This window comes from Candoia aspera, chromosome 2, assembly GCF_035149785.1.
Source record: "Candoia aspera isolate rCanAsp1 chromosome 2, rCanAsp1.hap2, whole genome shotgun sequence".
Classification (NCBI taxonomy): Eukaryota; Metazoa; Chordata; class Lepidosauria; order Squamata; family Boidae; genus Candoia; species Candoia aspera.
Genome location: NC_086154.1, coordinates 247,419,866 through 247,442,577, shown reverse-complemented (window position 1 = coordinate 247,442,577; position 22,712 = coordinate 247,419,866). Strand labels below are relative to the sequence as shown.

The 22,712-nt window shown below is 37.3% G+C and overlaps 2 protein-coding genes across 2 annotated transcripts in view; both read right to left on the bottom strand.

The window, feature by feature from the left end:
• The window catches only part of CPLANE1 (ciliogenesis and planar polarity effector complex subunit 1), a 74,171-nt gene extending 64,352 nt beyond the window's left edge, over nucleotides 1-9,819 (bottom strand). Inside the window, exons 1-10 of the mRNA XM_063293165.1 lie at nucleotides 9,672-9,819; nucleotides 7,478-7,645; nucleotides 6,333-6,468; nucleotides 5,904-6,023; nucleotides 5,213-5,439; nucleotides 3,761-3,867; nucleotides 2,964-3,120; nucleotides 2,010-2,113; nucleotides 1,722-1,904; nucleotides 991-1,228 (exon numbers count right to left, since the gene is read on the bottom strand). Of these exons, the coding sequence (XP_063149235.1) occupies nucleotides 991-1,228; nucleotides 1,722-1,904; nucleotides 2,010-2,113; nucleotides 2,964-3,120; nucleotides 3,761-3,867; nucleotides 5,213-5,439; nucleotides 5,904-6,023; nucleotides 6,333-6,468; nucleotides 7,478-7,558 (1,353 nt within the window). The 5' untranslated portion in view covers nucleotides 7,559-7,645; nucleotides 9,672-9,819. The remainder of the gene's footprint in view (nucleotides 1-990; nucleotides 1,229-1,721; nucleotides 1,905-2,009; nucleotides 2,114-2,963; nucleotides 3,121-3,760; nucleotides 3,868-5,212; nucleotides 5,440-5,903; nucleotides 6,024-6,332; nucleotides 6,469-7,477; nucleotides 7,646-9,671) is intronic.
• A 2,932-nt stretch (nucleotides 9,820-12,751) lies between these two features.
• Nucleotides 12,752-22,712, bottom strand: part of NUP155 (nucleoporin 155) — a 47,815-nt gene continuing 37,854 nt past the window's right edge. The window contains exons 25-35 of the mRNA XM_063295735.1: nucleotides 21,916-22,051; nucleotides 20,975-21,128; nucleotides 20,596-20,700; nucleotides 20,320-20,474; nucleotides 18,504-18,633; nucleotides 18,002-18,115; nucleotides 17,612-17,732; nucleotides 16,241-16,351; nucleotides 15,151-15,287; nucleotides 14,151-14,257; nucleotides 12,752-13,179 (exon numbers count right to left, since the gene is read on the bottom strand). Coding sequence (XP_063151805.1) covers nucleotides 13,041-13,179; nucleotides 14,151-14,257; nucleotides 15,151-15,287; nucleotides 16,241-16,351; nucleotides 17,612-17,732; nucleotides 18,002-18,115; nucleotides 18,504-18,633; nucleotides 20,320-20,474; nucleotides 20,596-20,700; nucleotides 20,975-21,128; nucleotides 21,916-22,051 — 1,409 coding nt within the window. The 3' untranslated portion in view covers nucleotides 12,752-13,040. The remainder of the gene's footprint in view (nucleotides 13,180-14,150; nucleotides 14,258-15,150; nucleotides 15,288-16,240; nucleotides 16,352-17,611; nucleotides 17,733-18,001; nucleotides 18,116-18,503; nucleotides 18,634-20,319; nucleotides 20,475-20,595; nucleotides 20,701-20,974; nucleotides 21,129-21,915; nucleotides 22,052-22,712) is intronic.

Here is a 22,712-nt window from a genome sequence, read left to right as displayed (position 1 = left end):
TGGCTAAATAAAACAATTTTTCCTATTGCTCTTAAAACAATAAGGATAGGACCAAATGTACCCCTCCAGGGAACTTATTTTGTAATTGCTGCACTACTACCAAAATGGCATACTGGACATTTACCATGGAAATATTAATTCTGGTTTAAGTACCCAGTAGTAGGTTATCCAACCACAGGTGTCAGAAACATGGAATAGGTGCTATGAATGCCTCCAGAATAAAAATGGGTTCTGTACCCTTGAGGTATTTGTTTAAAAAGCATCAAAGAAGCCATAGTCAACTTTGCAGTGCTTCACTTGGCAGAGACACTGTACTTTTTAGAAATCCTTATGAGATAAAAAGGCAGATTCATGATTTTTACCCTGTTACAATTCTCTTCCTAACTGAAGGACCATCCCACTTGGCATCTGGAAAATGCCTAATGAAATGTGGATCATCAAGTACAAGTACATATTTCTATGCTCAATAAAACTTCAGTATCAAGTCACAGGAAATGAACTGTAAGACTTTCACCTGTGGCTGTAGAAGAAAAACAATTTGACTACATGATAGCAAGCATCAGGGAACTTCTTTCTTTCTTTCTATAAATGAGTCTGGACCTTTAAGCGGGAAAGTAGAGATATATAGAAGAAAGCCGCAGACTTTTAAAGCACAAAATGGATAGAATACTATAGTATAGCTGTATAGAAGAGAACAGGAGACTTTTTAAGCAGAAAAGAAGTACTAAGAAGAATTTGAAGTATTAGAACCAGAAATCAAAGGAGAAAGTTTGATTCTAAGTAAAATACAGAAAAAAACTGAGAACTTCAATGCTTTATCAGACAATTCCAGTTTTTCCTGGGCAAAAGGGAGAGTTAACCCACAATTGGATGCTCCTGAAAGGAAAAAAAAATGTTGTAACTACACACTGCTTTTTGGCCATTTTCAGAAATGAATCTCTGGACCTTAATTGCAAACCAATATTCTAAGAGAAAACCAAGCAACTGTACCTTATGCGTAATCAAATTGTGATGTAATTTTTCTAGTCTTTGGGCTGAATCAAGCAGCAACGACTTTGTATATGTAGAAGGTGAAAAGCCGCCGGAAAATTTAAGAACTGTAACCATGTATCCATCAGAGGCAATGAGATAAGGCAAACTTGAGTGAGATGTTACAGAAAATCTCTGCCTCATGGGGTCTCCTTCAGAAACTGATGAATCATGAGAATTCAAGAAAGAGTCCTGTGATCTAACAGACAGAAGAATAAATCATCAACAAAATGAAGATTCATATACAATATCATAATGCAAAATGTTGATCTCACTTAAAAAATTTATCCATTCTCCCATATTAGGCCACATATCCACCCTGAATGTGCTAAGCTGCACCCATAGGAAATGAGAAGAGGTCTCAAAGGTGGAGTTAACCTTTCTTGTCAATTCCATTTTCACTGACTGAGAATACAAGAATAAGTGAAAAAATGAAGTATTTAAAATATTAATACCTCGCCTTTGGCAAAGAAGAGTGAGACACCTTGCTTCATTCCATCTGGACTGCTGTGATTACCAACTTTTATCTTTATCATTTCTGTTTTACTGATTTTACTGTAATCTCTTTGAGCTACCCAGAGTTGTTGGGAGTTAGGTGGCATACAAGTTTAATAAATTATTATTATTAGAAAATATATGGAAGAAAAACAAAAGTTTAAATGAGTTTTTAAAAATCTGTTTTGTTATCTCACCTGTATGTTATTAACGGATGTAGAGGAATAAATTCTGCTGGTCCAAATTCTACAGAGCAGCCATAAGTAACTAAAGTCATCAATTCACCCAAGCATGTCATTATGATCAGAGATCCACGTTTTAACATGCAAACCAAAAACAGACTATCAGGAGTCCAGCTCATGTCAGCAATCCAATAAGACCTTAGATAATACAACAAATGACATCTTCAGGAACATGCATGTAAAATATCCACACTGGATTTCAAAATATCATCTGAAAAAAAGAAAAGCCGATTTCATACTGACCTTATTAACTTTGATGGAATTTTGGGATTCTTGCTACCACAACCTTTAAGGGTCCCTGAAGCAGTAACAAAATTCTTAGTGCTCATAAACAAAATCTGAGTTGCCTGAGCATTAAAAAAAAAAAAACCAAAAAAAGGAAAGTATGTTGAAACTGAACAAAACACAGGGATGAAACATGACAGTTTATTAATGCTTCCTCAATATGTCTTAATCATTTTTAAAATTCACTCTACTTTTATAAATCATTTGCTGAACATAAATGCTGATTCTGGACAGGATACAAAATTACTCTGTTCCTTGACTGCACTGCAAGTCTCTTTGGTGAATATAATTTTAAACTTTAAGACTTAAAGGGTGACATTCAAGACTACACTGCCAAAACGAAATGCTTCCCTCAAGCCCCTTCCTGGAAAGTATCAGCAGATTCTTTCAATAGGATAAAGTGTAGCGAGTAGGACTGAAGACTGAGAGAATTCCTTAAAAATGGGCAGAGGCGTGGGTGGCTTATCCAGTTCTCAGGGATTTCCCTTTTTCTTCCATAGCCTTCCACACCAGATAAGTTCTCTGATCATATACTGAATGAATGAATGAATGAATGAATGCATGCACGGATGCACGCACCCTGGACCTCACTCATAGATGTTAGGTTGTTTTATATATGTATTTTAACTTTGTCTTAAATTTTATTTCGTTTATTATCTATTAAGACAGACAGACAGACAGACATTCACTGAGCACTCTGCTTGTACTGGTCTATGACCATAATAAATTGAATTCATTCATGCTATATAAATGTAAGAAACTGAGGGTTGCCAAAAATTGAAGGGGAAGGGCAATTAAAGTCTAGGTGCCTCCTTCACCAGGGTAATACTGGATATACTCAAAGTAGTTTACAATGCCAGAGTGCACATTATTAATAAAGTTGCTTTCTGATTATGCTTTTAACATTGGTACCTGTAGATCCTTTTGATTGAGAGCTACTGCTAGCACAAGCCCATCATGTGAGAATGCAGTAAGCAAAGCTCCTCTCGACTTCAATGATTCACAACAGGGAGACAAACTACGCAGAGAGCACGTTTGCTGTGCCCAGTGTATCTGACATGGAACAGAGCTACATTGAATGAAGAAAAAAGTATACATTACAGGGAAAATCAAATCTGGAACTCAATTTGTCATGCCAACAGGGGCCAACTGAAAAGAATTTTATTGATGTGTACAGTCAAGATTTGCTTTTTGGTAAGCATGCAGAGGATGTTGTTATTAGATGTGGACTTCAAATAATTAAACCAGCCTGTTTCACACCCCATTTTTATTAGCAACAGTGCCTGGAAGGTTAAACCCAGATTCTTTGAAATTAAAAGTTAAATTAGTGCAGCTGTGCAGGTGAAAAACAGTGAAAAAGGTGTTAGTCCAAGGCTTCACTTCGGCTCTATCTCATCTACTGCATATTATGGTTTAGCATAATACACAACCTCAGATGCTGAGTTTTGTGGCAGTTGTTAGCAACTCTTTAGGATGGAAAGATAGGCTAGGAAGGTCTTTGTATATTCCTAAAATACACATGCAGATGCCAAGAGGAAAAATATAATATTGTTATATATATAAAATGTGTTTTTCATTTGAAGTACTATATCTATCACTTAGTCCACGCTATCCATGCATGCATACAAACAGAAGCATTTTCACTTATAAACCTTTATGCATCTTATTAAAATATCTAATATGAAACATCTGCATTTAAAAATGCTTACCTTGCATTTTTAAAACTGTTCTCCTGCCACTTGATCTTCAAAAATATCAGCAGCAGGTGGTCCTCAGAATAAAATGCAAAAGAACACAAGCAACATTCTCCCAACATCTGTCAATGAATCAAACGTTTTTGAATAACTCATTTGAATTACCTGTATACAATCTGAAAATTATTCACATTTCACCGAGTAGTTAGTAATTTGTATGTTGTACAAGATTTAAATAAATTAACCATTCACATGTTATTCTTGGAAATTTAAGTTGCAGTTACAATGAACTATTCTGTACATGCAATATTATGACTATAAAACATGGTAAGATCCTAACACCAACCGTATTGTCTGGAAAAAGACATGCCCAAAGCCGGACAGAAAATGCAATACATATTGCCAATGCAGGCAAACATGCCAGTGCAAATAGGTAAGACCAAGATGTTGGGCATTAATTATGTCTCAAGGAGGAATTACAGCAAAATATTGCAAGGTGGAGGGCTCCCTATTCCTGATCCCAGCCACTCAATTTCACCCTTTCCCAAACAATGTAAGGATTCCATTTACTGTATATGTTCCTGTATAATCCCATCCCTGGATAAGCCAACCCTTGAATTTTTTACCAAAATACCATGAAAAATGTTCCACCTGTGGAGAAGCTGACCTGCCTTTTTCATTGTATTTTGGTTAAAAATTCAAGGGTCAGCTTATCTACAGATGGGATTATATGCAAGTATATTTGGGAAATACAGATACTTTACCAAATATACTTGTGGATAAGCCCATTCCTGGATAAGCTGAACCCGATTTCTGGGGGGTGCATTTTGGCACCTAAATTTCTCAGTTTATCTGCGAGTATATACGGTATACTGAAAATATCCAGCCTGCCAGGTGATGTTATGGACATTGCTGATGAGGGACGGGGTGCCCTCTCCAGGGGGAAAAGCGCATGCTCTTCACCTTCCTATCAAGAAATCCAGAAGGGAAACGCCTTAGCTTTCTGGGCTTTTCTGGCAAGAATTGCTGGTGCTTCCTCAGTTAAGCAGGATTTTGTACTGTAGAGCAGAACAATAAACACTAGAGCTAGAGCTTCTGGTCTCAGCGTGGTTCTTCGCTCTATATCCTGACAGGTTCGCCCCTCACTTAGGATTCTTCTAAACATTTCTTTGCATTTTCCCAAATCTTGGCATCTCCACAAGTCTGTTAATACTGCATTCTTGCACACCGAGAGTGCCGTTCTTGGCCGCACAAGCAGCATAACTCATAGTCTAATTATGAGAAATACAGGCAATAATCACAATGCTTAAAAGAAGCTTCAATATTAAAACAATCGTTCACTTAAAGTAAACACACGGCAGCCTTCAACAATAACCAGAATTACATGGCTCTTATCAGAAAAGTCACTATATAGTTTGTAAATACTTGAATGTCAGTGAATAAGATGAGATGTATTTTATATTTTACCTCATTTTCGATAAAATCAGCACTAACTGCAATTTCCTTCTCTTCAATGGATGGTAACGCAATTGAAGCTCCAGGAATAATTTGTGACCACTGCCCCACTGCAGAAATTTGGGAAGGTGTCATTTTTGATTCTGTGCTTTCCCACAGTAAGACACAGGCATCTGGAGTAGCAAGAAGCACTTTACTTCCTTTGCTGGAAACACGGAGGCATAATCGCAAGGAAAATTCTAGAAAATAAGATTGTGTTAGAACTACTCAGTTCTTCTAAATCTACTCAAAATATTTAGTTAATTTATAATAAGAAGCATATGATCACAAACAAATATATTTTATTGTATGAAATCAGATAGTAGAATACAGAATTTAAACTGAGGGTATGCATGTTCTATCATGGATATTCCTTTACTGCATTAATAAGCAATGCACTTTCTTAGTGGTAATAGCCTCAATAAGCACACATTATAGATACTAATGTGTCATTAGCATGATGACAAATAATTTATTATAATTAGCATTAATGACAAATTATAAATATCAATTTATTTATATTTATTAACAAAAACACTATAAGAAAAATGACAACTTTTAAGCTAGTTATTATTTTTAAAAAATGCGTTGCCTTTTTTTTTTAAAGAAAAGATGAAAATGAAAAAAGAAGTATCTGACAATTATATTAATTGAATAACCATACCTTGCACTGCTATAGCAACTTTCTTAGATTCCTCTACAGCTGGGACACTTGTTATAATGTCCTGGTCTTTGTTCCAAAGAAAAAGCTCTCCTGTTTTAAGCATTCCTGCCAACCAAGCTCCTGTGTGAAAAAAGTTTAAGTGCAATATTCTAGAGTGTAATCCTATGTGCACATTTACTCATATACAAAGCTCACTGTCTTCAATGAGACTCCTTCCCAGCGAATGCATACTGAATTAAGGTCTAATATTCCAAATCCTTGAGTAATTTTAAATCATGAGTGTATTTATGACAAGGAAAACGTTAATCAACTTACAGCAGAAACAACTGAAGAGCTACTAACTTTCACTATTAGAAACTTCTTTCCATTATATAAACATATAGAAGTTCATACACTTATGCAGAAAAAATTGATAGTGTAATACTTTACCATTTCTTGAGGTTGTTAACGCAATAACATTCTTTAGAAAAGTCTGTAATTGGGGAATCTTCTTCTTTGTCTTTCCAGTAAGCAAGTTAATTTCATGTATGTTTTTGTCATCTAATAGAAAAACAGCCTCTTTTTCCTATTAAAAGAAATGTCAGTCTTTTATTTACATTTTTTTCTTGCTAATGAATATCTGGATTAATTCAAGAATTCTTCTAGCATTATAAGAAATAAATGACATAATAAACTTGATTCAGAATCTTTTTTTGACCCTTGCAACAAAAATAAATGTTCCTCGAAAACACAAAAATTCTCTGCTGTTCAAGTAGACAACTTTTTCTGTAGCAAAAAGATCTGATATGGAATTTTAACACCAACAACAATTTAGATTTATAAGGCAGCCAAATCAGAGATTCAAAACAGTTTACAATTAAAAACTCAATAAAAACAAACACTTCAGGGAGTATACAAAGAGCAATTTCAACATCCCTCATTGATTATCACTGATTGGGTTATAAGACACCATAGCACATGACCTCTTTGAAAAGCCAGGTATGAAAATATATATTTTATTTTATTATAGCAGAGATTTTAAAACATAGCCAAGAAATAAACAAAACAGAAAGAGATTTTCAAACATCATGAGGATGAATAAAATGTCAAAGTAACATTTGATTAGTACTGCATAGTAAAGTATCTTGAACTGTTTTAAAACTTCAGAATATTATTAAAATCAAATAAATATGCAATAACAATAGCCAGCATAATGTGAATTGTGGATTGAAATGAAGAATTAGTAAAAATTTCTGTCCAGCCAAAGAGCTTTATCTTTATTTTGTCAATCAAACAAAAGCTTAGATATGAAAGCTTTATGTTAAGAAAAATCCAAACTTGAAGACCCAGGTTTTCAAGGCTTTTCTAAAGAAAAGTAGGATATTTTAACCTTCAATGATGTATTAAGTGAGGATGGATTTTTAACTGCTCAGATAGAAATTACTGTAATTCCTAATCCCATATAACGATTTACAGGTTGCTTATTGCTGTTGACATATTACTTAGATTTTAACAATGACCTGAAGTTATACCGATAAGATCTTGGTTTTGGAGGAAGGGACCTTTACTGTACAACATATAAAAATTATAATTACCTCTCCCAGCCAGGTGATTCGAGGCCATGGCTTCTTCTGTTTAATACATGTAGAGGCTAGAACCTCTAATTCGATTTTCATGATTATTAAAATGTAAGAGAATCCATAAAATTTATCAAACTTTAAACCATTTTTAAATAGTTCCTTAATGAAAATTCACCAGCATCTCTGCAAAACAATTTAAAGTCCTTAAATATTGAGATAATTAAACCAGAGATACAATTTCTGTTGTATTCATATATTATAATTATTTCAAAATAAAATTATCTATTGATATATTGTATCTAATTGATACAAAATATTATGAAGATCTGCCAGCATTAATCAATTTTTATGTCCCAGAGGGTACCAATCCCAATTTATTTTGAAAAATGGGCATCTCAATGGTTGAAGAAGATTTAGTACCGGCCTCCTTTGCTAGTTTGCTAACTGGTATGCTTTCGTCAACCTGGACCCATCACATAAAACATGAAGGACCTGACAGTCCGCACAGGAGATTAATTAAATGCCTATTTAATCCAACAATCTCTATTCCCGTAACAATCAATCAACCGCCTATGGCAGGGGTAGTCAAACTTCACAATACCAAAGATTTATAACTAAAATGATAAATATACACCTCCCAGTTGCTCATTTTGAGAATACCAAGCCTACGGAAAGACAGACAGACAGACAGACATTAGCAACTGCCATTCTCAGAACTGTTGTATGAGATACTAGATGTCCTAACAGTCAGGAAACCATGCTGAGACGAGGAGTAGGTCCCTAGTACTTTATTACTGCTACATTAGACAGAAAATCCTAACAAACTGAAGAAGCGTGGGAAAAACCCAGAGAGATAAACCCCGAAAGTCAAGGCGGGTCTGTTCTGTGTCTCTTTGAATGGCTGCTTAATTCCTCAGTACTACGCATGCATTTCCCCCCCTGGATAGGGGCCCCCTCCTGCTCGCCATCAGTGCTCATGACACTAGAGGGCATATCAAATAGGCTAGTGCTGAGCAGTCTGCTCTGCCCTCAGGTACTGTCTCAGTTCAAAACACCAGAAGTTCAGTGCACTGTCTCAACTTGCAAATGGAATCCCTCTACTGCAAGTCAGAGGAGGATGATTCATCCAGCTGGACCTTTTGCTTCACTGGAAATTGATGGGCACCTGAGCATGCACAGAAGAGTTTTGCCATCTGGATCAGTGCAGTGCGGCTGCTCTGGCCCGCTGCTTTACGGAGTACCTTGATCAAAGGCCAAGCAGCTCTTTGAAGAACTGCATAGGCCTAGTAATCATTGATTCATGAGGACTAAAGTATGAATCAATGATAGCCTTCTTGTGCAAAAATTTGGCAGGTTCAAGATCATGCATTATACCAGTGAAACTATGCACAAGATGAAGGCATTCAAGTCTCCCTTCATTCAGCTTCACTGGATGATCCCAAATTCTAGTATTACGAGATAAGAAAGAAAAACACTCCCTGTCTATGCCATGCATACCTCTATACACCTGTACTGCTTCCCCCTTACTTTCCTTTTTTCCCAAGTTAAAAGCCCTAAACTTCATAGTCATTCCTCAATCATTCTGGTTGCCCAACTTTGCATCTTTTTCAACTTTTCTGAGATGTGAAATCCAAGTATGATCACACTGAAGGCTTATACATAGACATTATGATATGGGCGGCACCTTTTGAGTTCTTTCTCAATCACCTCCGACATGAAATTTATATTTTTTAGAGCTGTATCCCGGTCTTCATCAAACTGCCCATTACAACCCTAAGATCTTTCTCATCACTCACTACCAGTTCAGACAAAATCAGTATATATGTGAACACAGAATTAGCTTGTGAAATGGTCACAGATTTAGAAAGCTTTAAAGGGAAATGTGGCAAGCTCATGGAGGTTAGTAGGGCCGTGCGACACACCTGAATCTGTATGAGCACAAAGAACCTCTCTTTAGATTGTTAAATCAGCAGCATCTCTGCATGGCTTACATAAAACTTACTTAAAAGCTCTTTTTAGCTGTCTTTGCAGGCATGTACAGGCAGACCCATTTTGCTTGTGATCCTATGCAAACAATTCAGATAGCTTCTGAAGCAATTGGTAACGTTTTAACAAATTGAAGAGAGGTACCTCGTTTATGCTGACATACACCTAGACTTTTCACATGACTTTAAAGTCTAGATCTATAAGTATGATGGTTAAACTGCACCTCCTGTATGAAGCAACCATGCCTTCATTTCTTGCCTATAGGGTTCCATGAGGCACTTTGGCTGGTAAGAACCAGGATGCTTCGCTAGATTAAGCTGTTGGTCTGATCAGGCTGGGTTCTTCTTGATTTCCAAAGCCATTATCCTGATTGCCTGTTGCATATACAAAAATAACATATTTATTTATTTAGTCATATTTATATAGCCACCCATCTCACATATAGTGACTCTGGGTGGCATACACAGTAATAATCAAGTATATATAAAAACCATTAAAACAACCAATTTAAATTAAAATGACATAAAAACAAATAAAAAACAAAATGGCAGGAAAACATACTGTACAGACAGTGCATTCCATTAACTGTCATACAACCATCTAACAGGCTCCACTCTACCATGGGATCCCCAAGCTAGTTGACAAAGCCATGTTTTAAGGGCCTTTCTTGCATTATTTATTTATTTTGGGTATTTTATGTCACCTCATCAAAGATGCCAGGTGATTTAACAGTTGTAAGAGCAATAAAACCATATCATTAAACCACAATAAATGACATCAAAAATACCATTGCTAACCAAATTAAAACCAAACACCAACATCAGCCCAATTAATATGGCACTCTCTGCTCCACAGGTTTTATGGGAAATAACTGTTTAAGGTAACCTGCCCTGAACCTTGTGATCACAAGGGAAAGGCACTGCTGCTTAGATACAAATGACTAACAAACGGTTGACTCACAAAAGAAAAGTAGTTCAGGGTGACATACATGGCTCTTCTCTCCCTTGCACAAAATGACAATTTCCACCCAGTGAACTGAACTTAGACCGGACTATAGAAGGTGGCAGCATCTGGTTGACCCTGGCTGATCTAAAAAAGCCACACAAGGCTAAACCCTGGTTGACTGGATGGCAGACCACCAGGAAATCCAGGCAACAGACTAAACTGGGAAGTAAAACATCCCAGAAGGCAATGACATGCCACTTCCATAATGCTGCTTTAAAAAAAACAAAACCCACATGGCAATGGCATCACCAGGAATTGACCCTGATTCATGAGAGAATACTTCAGGATTTGTCCAACCTTAAGGATGCTTCAAAGCACAATCTTGCCCATGTTCTCTCCAGTTTCGTTGTGTGCAAAGGCAGTGCAAAACACAGATCTATTTAATGGTTCCCCCCAACCTCTTGCTCCTTGGATGACTCGTACATGATCCTCAGCCGGCAAAGGCAATGGGAATTGTGGTGCAACGGATCTGGAGGGCTCCAGGATGGATGGATCCACAAGATCGTCCATTCTCTTATCGCCAGGCCGGCAGCCTCCCTCCCCGCCTTCTTTTCATGCCCAAGTGCCAGTCAAGCGCTGCTTTGCAACGGGGCGCGTCCCTCACGCTTCGTGCAGGAGCAGCCGGGCAGTCGCCTTCTGTGGGCGCTACAGTTGCTGGCTGCCGCGAGGCCCTCCCTAAACGAGGATGGAGTGAGCGATCCCCAGCTGGAAAAGCAACCTCCCTCCGCAGGCACCCCACAACCCACCGATAGCCGCCAGCGCCGCCTCAGCCCAACGGCTTTTCCTCCAGGAGGCTCCCAAATTGCCAGCCGCGGGGAAGGGCGCGAGCACCACGCATGCGCTCCATGGCGCCCGTTCCAACGGTGAACAGGGAGGCCCCGCCCTCTGACGCGCCGGCGGAACTCGCTCCCCGCTTCCCAGGGGCGGGGGGACGGAGAGTGGGGCGGTCCGGACCTGGCGGTGGGGGAGCGGCGTTGCCGTTGCGAGGCGAGGGATCCCGCGCGTCTTCGAATTCGTAGCTTCCGCTCGAACTATCGGGCGCTTTTAGCGACTTAATCTAACAGCACTCAGCGGACGTTGGTTGAGCCATTGAACTGGAGGCACAGTATAGTATCAGGGGCTAACTCACTGATTTAGTATGCTTTTTAAAAAATTTTTTATCCCTTTATTATTTTCTATAAATAACTCAAGGCTGGAAACATACCTAAGACTCCTTCCTTTTCCTATTTTTAAGAGCCAACATTGGAATAAAGACTTAGTACCCAGTGATTTTCATTTCTGCATTAAGGAAGCTTTCACTGATAACTTATCAGCCAGGAAACTACTTCAGAACCCCTGGAAGATCAACACTGAAAATGCCTACACTAAAATCTTAGTAAAGTTCTAAAATTATTTTGACCCTAAACTTGCTATTACGGAAAAGCCTCTTCCGAAAAACTTCAAAGGAGTAGCAACAAGGTTACTTATGTCCCACTGCCCAATATCCTTTCTAAAGGGCTCTGAGCTGAGGAGAAATCCTGTTTTTCAGCTGTGCCAGAATATATTGTTTTCATGCAAAGCAAAACCAGTTTTCTGGTTTGTGATCCGCTGTGCATGTAATGGCAAACTATATGTTTGCCAAGGTCTTAGAAACTAAAGCTCATGGAGATTTAACCCTGAACTATGGTTATCCATTACATTTCAATGAGTTGAGAACATACAGTACTGACATGACAGTTTGAAGAGCAAAGGATACAGCTTAATTAAAAATTATGAATGGCTTGTTTGTTCCCCAATATTAATTCCTGCTGGCATGATCACTGGTTAAGGCATCAGGCTAGAAACCAGGAGACTCTGAGTTCTAGTCCCACCTTAGGCATGAAAGCTGCTGGGTGACTTTGGGCCAGTCACACTCTCTCGGCCCAACCCACCTCACAGGGTCGTTGTGGAGAAAACAGGAGGAAGAAGGCGTATTAGGTGTGTTCCCCGCCTTGAGTTATTTATAAAAATAATAAATGCAGGATTAAAAAAAAATCTAAAAAAAATTCCTTTTAAAAGTAAGAGGTAATACATATTCTAGAAATAGAATTTTATAGTTTTTTCTTTTTTCTGTAGTTCTGTATTCTATCTTTTCTGTATTCTATCTTTTGTATTTTAACTATACTAAAAAAAAATAGAAATAGAATTTCTCTCTGGTGCATGGGGAATTTAAAAATAAAGTGCAGTTAATCAGCTCCACTACTTAAGCTACCAGCTGGGACTATATAGAGTAGTGAACTCTTGTACATTGTGCAGATTCTATGAAACTTTTACAAGAAACCCATTTTACAAATAAGTTTAATTGCCAGAGCACAATTATACAATGCATCTTAATCCAAACCATATAAAACAGTTTCACTGTTAGAAAAATTTGGCAGTAGTAAAAAAGAAAAAAAAAAAAAAATCACATTTATACATTCTGTTCCATGTGACATTCATTAAGAACATACAACCGAAAACAGTAATCAGCAGGAGGTTGATTCTCTTCAGCTTTATCAGCATTTGTCTTTTCAAGTTCCAGTACTTGAATAGCCAGTTCACCCGGGCAAGTAGATACACATCACTAGACTCAGTGAAGCCGCTCTAATTTTGCTTGTAGAGATTTGAAATTCCCTGTTATGGTCTGTACAGCTAGTGTCGGACTTATAGACTGCAATTCAACAAGGTAACCGCTAACAGCATCTAAGCAGATATTTGTGAATCGCCGTCTAAAGGGAGAGGGGAAAAAAAAGATTGAGCTTGTAATTATACTCCTTCCCATATAATTGCATCTCAAAATGGATTGCTATACAGTGATTTTAAAAAATCTGAAAACTTATATTCATTAAAACAGCTTGCCCTGAGTTGGCTGGGGGATTCTTGGAGTTGGCCCACCTATCTTAAGGTTGACAGGATTGAGAAATGCTGCATTAAAAGTTGGTGGACTGGGAAGGAAAATAAAAACAAAATAGACCCACCCATCCATCCATCCATCCATCCATCATTCTGGGAAGCCTGGGTGAAGAGAGGCATCTCCCCTCCTCCCAGGATACTTTTTGTTTTTTCAAAACTATATGGTTGTGACTTGTAAGCTGGTCTTGCCGTTGGTAACTAGATTTCACACAGCTGAGTGCATGAATTTTCTCTAGGCAAGTGCCTGGAATGATAAAAAGACTGACCTGCCTTTCCTTTATGAATGTCTGCATTGGCTATCGATAGAAGTCCTCACTTCCTCTTTAACTGCGGAGGCTATACCTTGGGTTAGCACTGGTGAACTATAGATATCTGTCCTTCCTTTGCCAGCTCACTCTGCTCCTGGGCTGACTACATAATTTTTTCAGGTATGGAAACTAAGGTGGTTAAAAAAGCAACAAAATTCTCTGGAATAGGAAGGTGAAAGACTACAAAGTACTGTCTTGCCATTCTGCCATGCTTCTTCCCTATAAAATGTGTTATTTCAAAAGGGATCATTTTAAGAATAAAAATTGGATTAAAAATATCTAAGTTAGTAAAAGTCATTGTACGCCTGAAAGTACTCAACATGATATTGTTAAAAGCTTGACTGAAGTCTTTTTCCTATTTAACTTTGATATGACATGTAAACAAGCAAGACTGTACATTTTTCAACACCATCACTCGGCGCATCCCATATTAGAAAAACTAACCATCTCATTTCCAGCCTACACAAACTTTCAAATACCTTTCAAAAGTAGCTACTTTGTTAGGATCTTGCACATATCCTGATAGCAGCACATGAATACACTCCAAAAGATGTAACGGTTTCTTCATTTTGCTCCAGTAGGGATCCTATAAGGATATACAGATATGGAAATATACACACATACACGTGTATATGCAAAAATAAAAACTGGGCAAGACTAATCAGCTTGTAAGTGTGTTCACTGACTAGTTGGCAGGATAGAGGCTGCTGTTTCTCCATTGCTACCAAGACTATAGACTAAACTGGGAAGTCAAACCACCCTGAATGTGGCCATGGCCAGCCACTCCAGTATTGCTGCTAAGAAAGCTACACAGACATATTTTTATTCATTTGTTTGCTTGTTTGTCAATTTATATGGCCGCCCATCTCACACAGAGTCCAAAGTGACTCTGGACAGCATACAATAAAACCCACTATTATAACGTAGTACAAAACCAATTGATATGCCCATTGAATCCCTAAGAACTGAGCTCAGCATGAAAGACCTTTCTATTTTCATTGCTATTATTTCAGCAGGAAATCAGTTATTCTGATGAGAATTGCTCTCCCCTGCCAGGGATCCTGTTTTTAACAGCTGCGGGTAAACAGTCATCTTGCCTGCACTGGCACTGTTGGAGGGAAGGTGGCTTAAACCCCACTCCTCCCAGTGAACCTTTAAACTTCATCCCATTCCAAAAATTCAATCTATCAATTTCTCCAGTGCTAACAAAAACAGAGGCAAATCTTTTTTAGCCCAAAGGCCCCATTCTCACATTTGGGGGCCTATAAGTGTATCTTTCCTCTTCATACACACTTACAACTTAAATACAGTAATACTTTGGAATCTTACTGGTCTGTAAGTATAATCACTAAAGACCTTGATAACTGAGCATCTCACAGTATCGCATCTAAACAGAAATATTCTCATCCCATGCACTGTTACAATACAGATGATAAAACAATTAAACTGAAAACAAGATTTTGAACTTTGTTCTCATACCCGCGCTTTAAAGAGCTGATCATATACTTCAAGAAGCCGTGGTAGCGGGACACCAATTTCTTGCATTGTGTAAGTTACAAATCCTACATCCCAGTTCAAAGAACAAACTTGCTGTTCTAGATACTGTACTAAGAAATCTGAGGAAAAAAATTATGTAATGACATATAAAATTCTTGCATAAGGTTATGGCAATAATAACATTAAGTTATCTTTCTTTTTTTCATCCTTTTCATCTATGGAACCAGAGAGCTTTCTTGACTCTGTTGGACAACTAGCCTCTTGATACAAAGAACAAAGACCTCTGCTGCACATGACAAGATAGGCTGGGACTTAAGTTTGTTGGAAAGAAGTTGAAGTTCTTTGACATAGTTTCTTCAGCATCAGGGACCAAGGACTCTAGTGCATAGAAATAGACTCATCTGAGTAGTTAAGACTAAAAGGGCCAAACCTAGAATTGAGAATTCACCCATAAGACATTCTTAGCTACTATCTTGACTAAGATAAAATAAAGGTCTTTAGAAAGATCAAAAAGTGGACTTGTGAAGGCCTCATTACATATGTGCACAGCCATATTATCAGTATAAGATCACAGAATCCCACAGAAGGCATCTTGGTTTCTCCTCTTGATTTAGCAACCACACCATCATTCATTCATTCATTCTTAGGTCCCATGATACTTTGAAAAATATTTAGTTACTATGAATCTAGTTGACCGCAATTTACCACACTTTTTTTAATTTCCCAATTTCACCATCTATCAAGGTAACAGCAGCTTAACAGCCCGGCAAAAAAAAAAGAAAAAGGTAACATGTAAGCCTTCAAAATATTTGGTTGGATACCATTTCAGAGTCAGATGGCTTCCATCATTTTTTCTTTCTTCTGTTCTGCCTCTACTGGTTTTTAAATGAACAGCACAATGATGGAGCCTACAAAAAATATTTCTGGACTCTACCGTTTGAAGATTTTGAAATAAGTATTTGGCACAGATATAAGAGAAAGAAGCAGTAGGACTTCGGGCTTTTTAAAATTTTATTTCCACTTCCTTCTTGACAATTCTATATTATTCAATACCTAAAATTGTCTTACATACCTAAAGGGAAATAGCGTGGTGTTCCAGCGTAAATTTTCCCAAGCATTACCATCTTCAGACTGAGAGCCTGCATCCTATCAGGAGCACTCATTGTGAGACTGTCACTCAGTGCTGAAAGGAGAAAGGAACTTCTATTACATATTTATATTCTTTCAATCTTCAACTCAATAAAATTAGCTACAATAAATGGACTTCTGGGTGAGGAAAATGGCAAATTATGCATCTCCCAATAAGCAGAGATGATGCTGTGGCACAAGCAGCAAGTTCGGTCCAATGGAGCCTCTCTGGATGAGAGAGGATGAGAGATTGCCCACTTGTGCCCCAGACGGTTGCTCCTCTTGGGGAGACTACAGGATAGTGTTCTCCTGCAGGTCTGAGCACTGGGAGATGAGGGAAACCATCAAGCTCAACTGCAGCAGAGCCTTTAAGGACACTAAATTTGTCTAACCTTACTTTCTAATCACTTTTGGATTTACAACTATTTTAGAGTTAAGAGGTCTTCCAAACAACAAGTCTGAAAATCTACCTGGTGAGTAAAACTTCTTCCCAAAATAGAAGAAAAATTAACTTTCAGTTTAAAGAATTTAAGAACAACATATTTCTTGAAGAAGACTTTAAAGAAGAAGTTAAGGGTGTAAAAGCAGATTTGGGAAGAGAAAATCCTACATGAGGTAGAAATATTGGAAAATCAAGAAACTGTGGACTATAAAACAGAGATGGTTGTTAAAGTGGAAATAAAAATGACAAATCAAGAGATGAAAAATGACCTAGACAAGGACTCATTATTGGATTACAAAAGAAGGTTTCTAGTCTTGAAGAAATCTTTGAGATGGGAGATAGTAAGATTGAAAGGAGATTCAACCCCACAATAGCAACTTGATGAATTAAAAATTAAGAATGTTAGAGGCAAAAGGAAGGAATATAAAGTTGATTTATCTGATCAGGGTTAAAATAAGAAATATCCTTATAAAATTCTGGAAATTTACAGACTTTTTGCCAATAATTGGATAAAAATGACAATGATTTTTGGATTTGTGACAGGAAAAGGGGGGAGGGGTTATGGGAAGAAGTGAATTATGTATCTAACCGCATGGGGGTGGGAAAATATTAATTTGCTTTGTTGCAAGGAAGATCGGGATTTCCTTCTTTATTCTTTTTTCTATCTTTTCTTTTTTTCTCTGTTCTTTTCTTTTTCTTTGTATTTCTTTTCTATTCTTCTCTTTATTTCTGATTTTAGTTTGTATTTTTTTTAGTACTGTAAAATTCTTCAATTAAAAAAAGCATTTAAAAAACAATTAGGTATAATAAACAAGTAACTAAAGGATGTGCTATTCTGGGTATCTCCAAATATGTGCTCCAGGCTGGACCTACCTTTCTCAATTATTTCTTGCCAAAGAGTCTGCACCAAAATAGGATCTGAATGTCCAGCACAATGTATAATGGCCAATTTACACTCGGAGAGTTTGAACGGATCTGCAAATTCTCCATAGAGCTAAAGATTAAAAAAGAAAATAATAACAGTTTGGTCGTTTGTGACCAAGAAATGGAAAATGTTATCTTACATTAATTAAGTAATGAAAATACTGAATATTATATCTTCACCTGAAATAGCCATTAAGATAAACACAGTAAGCCAGCTGAAGTTTTCAACATGTGACTAAGAAAATTAAATTGTTTTAAGATATGAATATCTGTATATTCAGATAAACAAGCTATTTAGAATTGGAACCTAGAATATTGAACTATGGATATTAAGACAACCTTGCTAATTTCCATCAACTCAGAATCCAACTGGGAAATTGCATCTTGCACTGAAGAATGATGTGAACACTGACGGTGTAATGCTTCTTGTATCTGAAACTGTATCCTCGCAACCTGATTAAAAATACAAGAATATTTAAATGAAAAGCTTCACAGTAAACTTTTATAATTACTGCACTTTTAACAGTTCTTCTCTGTTTGAACATTATGGATAAATCACCTCTTTTTGCTCATTTAAAAAAATGATTTTATACTATTTTAACATTATTGTAATTTTACTATTCAGCATTATTTTGATAATCAGATGGGAGGCAGTACAGAAGCACAGTAAAATAAAATTCTATCCTTTTTAATTACTGGACATACTATAAATAAAATAGACCAAAGGTGTTGATTTAAAAGTAGTTTTTCATTTTTAAATTCAACAAATATGAAAGAAATTACATGCCTCCTTCTTACCAACACTGGTATCAATGCCGTATAAATCAGCTCTTTTACTTACTTCCATTTTCTCTTCCAATTCATGTAAAAACTCCCCATCTGCAGCTATTGGTGATATTGCTGTTGAGCTCTTAGCACTCAAGATAGCACGTGCAATATATTCAAGACGCTGCTGAAGCAAAATCTCAGTGCTGTTAAATAATAAAGCCGTGTAATTAATAATCCAAGAAAAATGAAAAGAAAAATGCTCTTCCAGTCTTAGCATCCATCATCACCATCTTCTTCTTCATCATCTTTTTACCTCACCTTTTTTCATATATCAAGGTGGTGAACATACCTAATACTCCTGCCTCCTCCTATTTTCCCCATAACAACCATCCTGTGAGGTGGGTTGGGCTGAGAGAGAGAGTGGCCCAAAGTCACCCAGCCGGATTAATACTATTCCATCTACTTGTAATTAATCCACAAATAAGTACATTTTTTTCCTTTTGACAGCTTTCTGCCTATTGCTTTAATAACTATTTGAAATTATACCTGCCAATGATCTCTTCCCAGTAATTACTTCTTCCTTACAAGTTGTATGGACTGTGCAATGTGAAAAAAGACTTTCTGTTTGTATCTTTCAAAAATATTCCTTTTTAAAAAAAAATACAAGGCTAATATAGGTAGCAGTTTGGGCAAGACTGAAATTTCCTTAGTCACTCTTGTAACTAAAAGTAAAAGAGAGATTCCTTGATGAAGATGATGATGATTGCGGAAAGACACGATTTGAAGCTGACGTCCATATTTTCACTCATGTGGGTAGAGTTCTCTCAACACTGCAGGCTTTTATCCCTCTGAAAGTCATAATACTGCTGTCTCCCATTTACAGTTTCCAAACCAGTGAGTTCAATCAATGTAATTTTGCTTACAGCTTAATTAAAAGTATATTTTTTGAGACATGAATGTAAAAGAAAAAAAAATCTTTTACTTAATATGCTAGACTATTCATGTATATAAAACTATTTTAACAGTACAACTCTAAACAAGTATAATCAGAAGCCCCATCAAATTTAATAGGACCTATTCCCAAATGAAGATGCATAGGTTTGCAGTCTCACAACATAAACTGTAGAGTTACGTAAGAGCATTCGAATAAATCTCAAATGGAACCCAATGGTCCACTCAACTTCTATCGAACAAATGGGGAAGAGGAGGATTTTCATCTCTTGCAAGCTCTGGATGGTGGGAAACCCTTGACAACAGATATTTGATGGTACACAAGTGAGGAAAAGCATACTGTACAAATCACTTTGAGAGGAAAATACTGATTTCTACTGTAACAATTTTGCTAATTGACTGGGGCCAAAAACTATCAAGCACCAGAAGCCCATAGTGCTGGTAGATGGTTATTCAGCACAATGCATCACAAGTTGTGAAGTTCTTGGTGCTCTCTGAGCTTGGTTGTTTGCTTGCAGATGTTCCATTACCCAATTAGGTAACCTCATCAGTGTGAGTGGGTTTGCTGCCTTTTTATAATAGCTTGCCCTGTCAGTTTTGGTGGGGTGTGATTTCCTCCTTGGTGGTTCCTTGATTAGAGTATCACTTGCGCTGATAATGTTACCCAGTTGGGTAATGAAATGTCTGCAAGCAAACAACCAAGCTCAGAGAGCACCAAGTACTTCACAGTTCAATCCTGAGCTACAGATATTCTCTTCTATTGACATCACAAGTTTTCTAAGCTGCATTTTTTAAAATTGTTGAACCAAAAATTCTTACCTAAATAAATATGCAGACATACGTATGCACACACATCAATACCCCAATAAGCCAGAAATTATTTCAGCATCATAACTGAAATAATAATTGAAGTCTTGATAGACAAAAAGGTACATTACCTGTGCATGTCCGCCAATTTTGCAAGCACTCGGGCTGCATTACTAAAACTTCTATTTTTCTCAAAAAACCTCCACAGCAGATCCATATAGCGAACTTTGTTTTGATCAATTTTGGCCATACGTGCCAGATACGGCTCCAGAAAGGGAGAGTTTACCTAGAGAAATGGAGGAAGGAGTATTGCCAATTTGCCATTGCTTTATTTTATCCATTATGCTTCTGAAAGTGAAGCAGAGATTGTATTTATGAAAGTTTATAAAGCTGGTCTGTGTTCTTACCTGCAACAATTTATCTGATAAATCAGCTTGAATCAACCAGCCATAAAGAGCAATACTAAAAAGTTCATCTGTGGAACGCTGGGCAAGTTTAAGCATTTGTTCAAACTAGAATCAGGAAGGCAGAAACATTTCAAATGTTATTCTTGGTTGCAAGAATGTAAAGAATGGCTTCACTTCTAGTGTAGTTTAAAAAAAAAACCTTTAATGGTATATTCACTGAATATTTCCTATACCCCAATTAATCCCTGAAAGTCTTCTATGCAAGAAGCTATTAGGCTTTAATAAAAGTGTTTTGCAAAGAAAATAAGTTTAGAAAACAAGCCAAGAACCTTATCTTTCCCCAAGGAACTGTTCAGTATATGCCTTGAGTACTGCTTACATGATGTCCTGCTTCTTCATTGCTCAGCATATTGGGATCAGATGACAAAACCGGAGGACCAGGTTTTTTAGGCACACTGGGAGACTGAGGGGCAGCTTTGCTTTGATTAACCAGTTCCTGAAGGGTGTCCGTGATGCATTTATAACAGTTTAACCTGCAAAAAGATGCCAAGTGCAGTAACCCGATCATGCAGAAAGGGCATGTTGCGGGCCCCGTCCATAAGAGGATTACATCTGGTGGGGTCCAGAAGGCGGGCCTTCTCTACAGCAGCTCCCGCCCTCTGGAACATCCTCCCCCCAGAGGTACAGCAGGCCCCATCTCTTGTGGCCTTCCGAAAACAACTAAGACCTGTTTTTGCCAGCTTGCAGGATGGGAAGTAGTCGCTCCTGGGGATGGCTGGTGCCCTAAGATGGCCTTAGATGTACATGAGCGGCATTAGAATTGTCAAAGCCATCTGGATTTTATTCTTTTTTTACTCTATATTTATATTTGTATTTGATATTTATTTATGTATTGTTATATTTTAATGTTTTATTTTTATTGTAAACCACCCAGAGTCCTCCCTTGGGGGGAGATGGGCGGTGGCAAAATTCGATAAACATACTCATAAGAAAAAAAATGTACACCAATATCTGTAAGCTTTATCATTTTAAAAACACACATATTACAGGTCACATGTTACCTGAGCATTAGATTACTAGAGATTGGGATGGCTATTAAAAGTACAAACAATTCTATACAGTACAAGTTGAAAACACTCAGTGAATAAATTCAGTAAAAAAATTGGTGGTGACCACATATTCTAACTTGGGAGTGATATCTCAGTCTACAGTTATTTAAAGCTCCTTCCATATATTAGAAATCCCAGCTGCTGATACCAATATTACTTTGCTGAAAATATTTCATTGAAAAGAAATCTCCCATTTTCCAAAAAAACTCACCTCTCCTGGAAAGCCTGCCAGCCAGTAACATCCTCTTCTGGTTCATGGTTTTTGTAATAATGAAGTCCAAGACCCTGGGGATCCTTTTTTTCTGCAGCCGTCAGAGAAAGTTCTACCACGCCCTCATAAAAACGCACTTAAAATTAAAAAGGGGGGGAAAATGGTATTATGCAAAATGCTTCAGAAATTCTAAACAATTAATCCAGGCAACATACTTTGAATTGCAAAACATAACAAACATCAAAGACCAATTCTAGGCTGCAATACAATGGCAGCACAGATGTCATCACTGTATAACCCATGTTTTCTGAAGAATTTTCCACTTCAAAGTCACAGAGTCCTTCACAATTCTCAGATTCTGATGGCCTCTATATGTTTCTTATATGTGTAATTCAAACACATAACTGCAATTTTTACAAACTTTGTGTGGATATTTGGGCAAAGGAAAGCCCCTTTGCAGCTCATAATTGGTTGTCATTGTTTCTGAAACTTCTGAATTTACATACTGCCTGAAAGATGCTACCAATATGTGAAATAGCCAAACATTCCAAAAGTGAATGTGTATATGCAAAACACCCATCAGAGGTTACCAGAAGATTCTCAGAACAGGAAAGGAAAGGGGTGGAGAGGTCTTGCCTATTGGGCAACAGAGAGGGATAGGAAATGAAAACAAAGCCCTGAGGCACATGTAATTGGAAGCTGATAATGAGCCAATTTGCTCTCTATGACTCCAATCTCTCCTTAGTTTATAAAACTGCCTTGTGAAAAGGAAACTGAGGCCTGTAGCAGAAAACAGA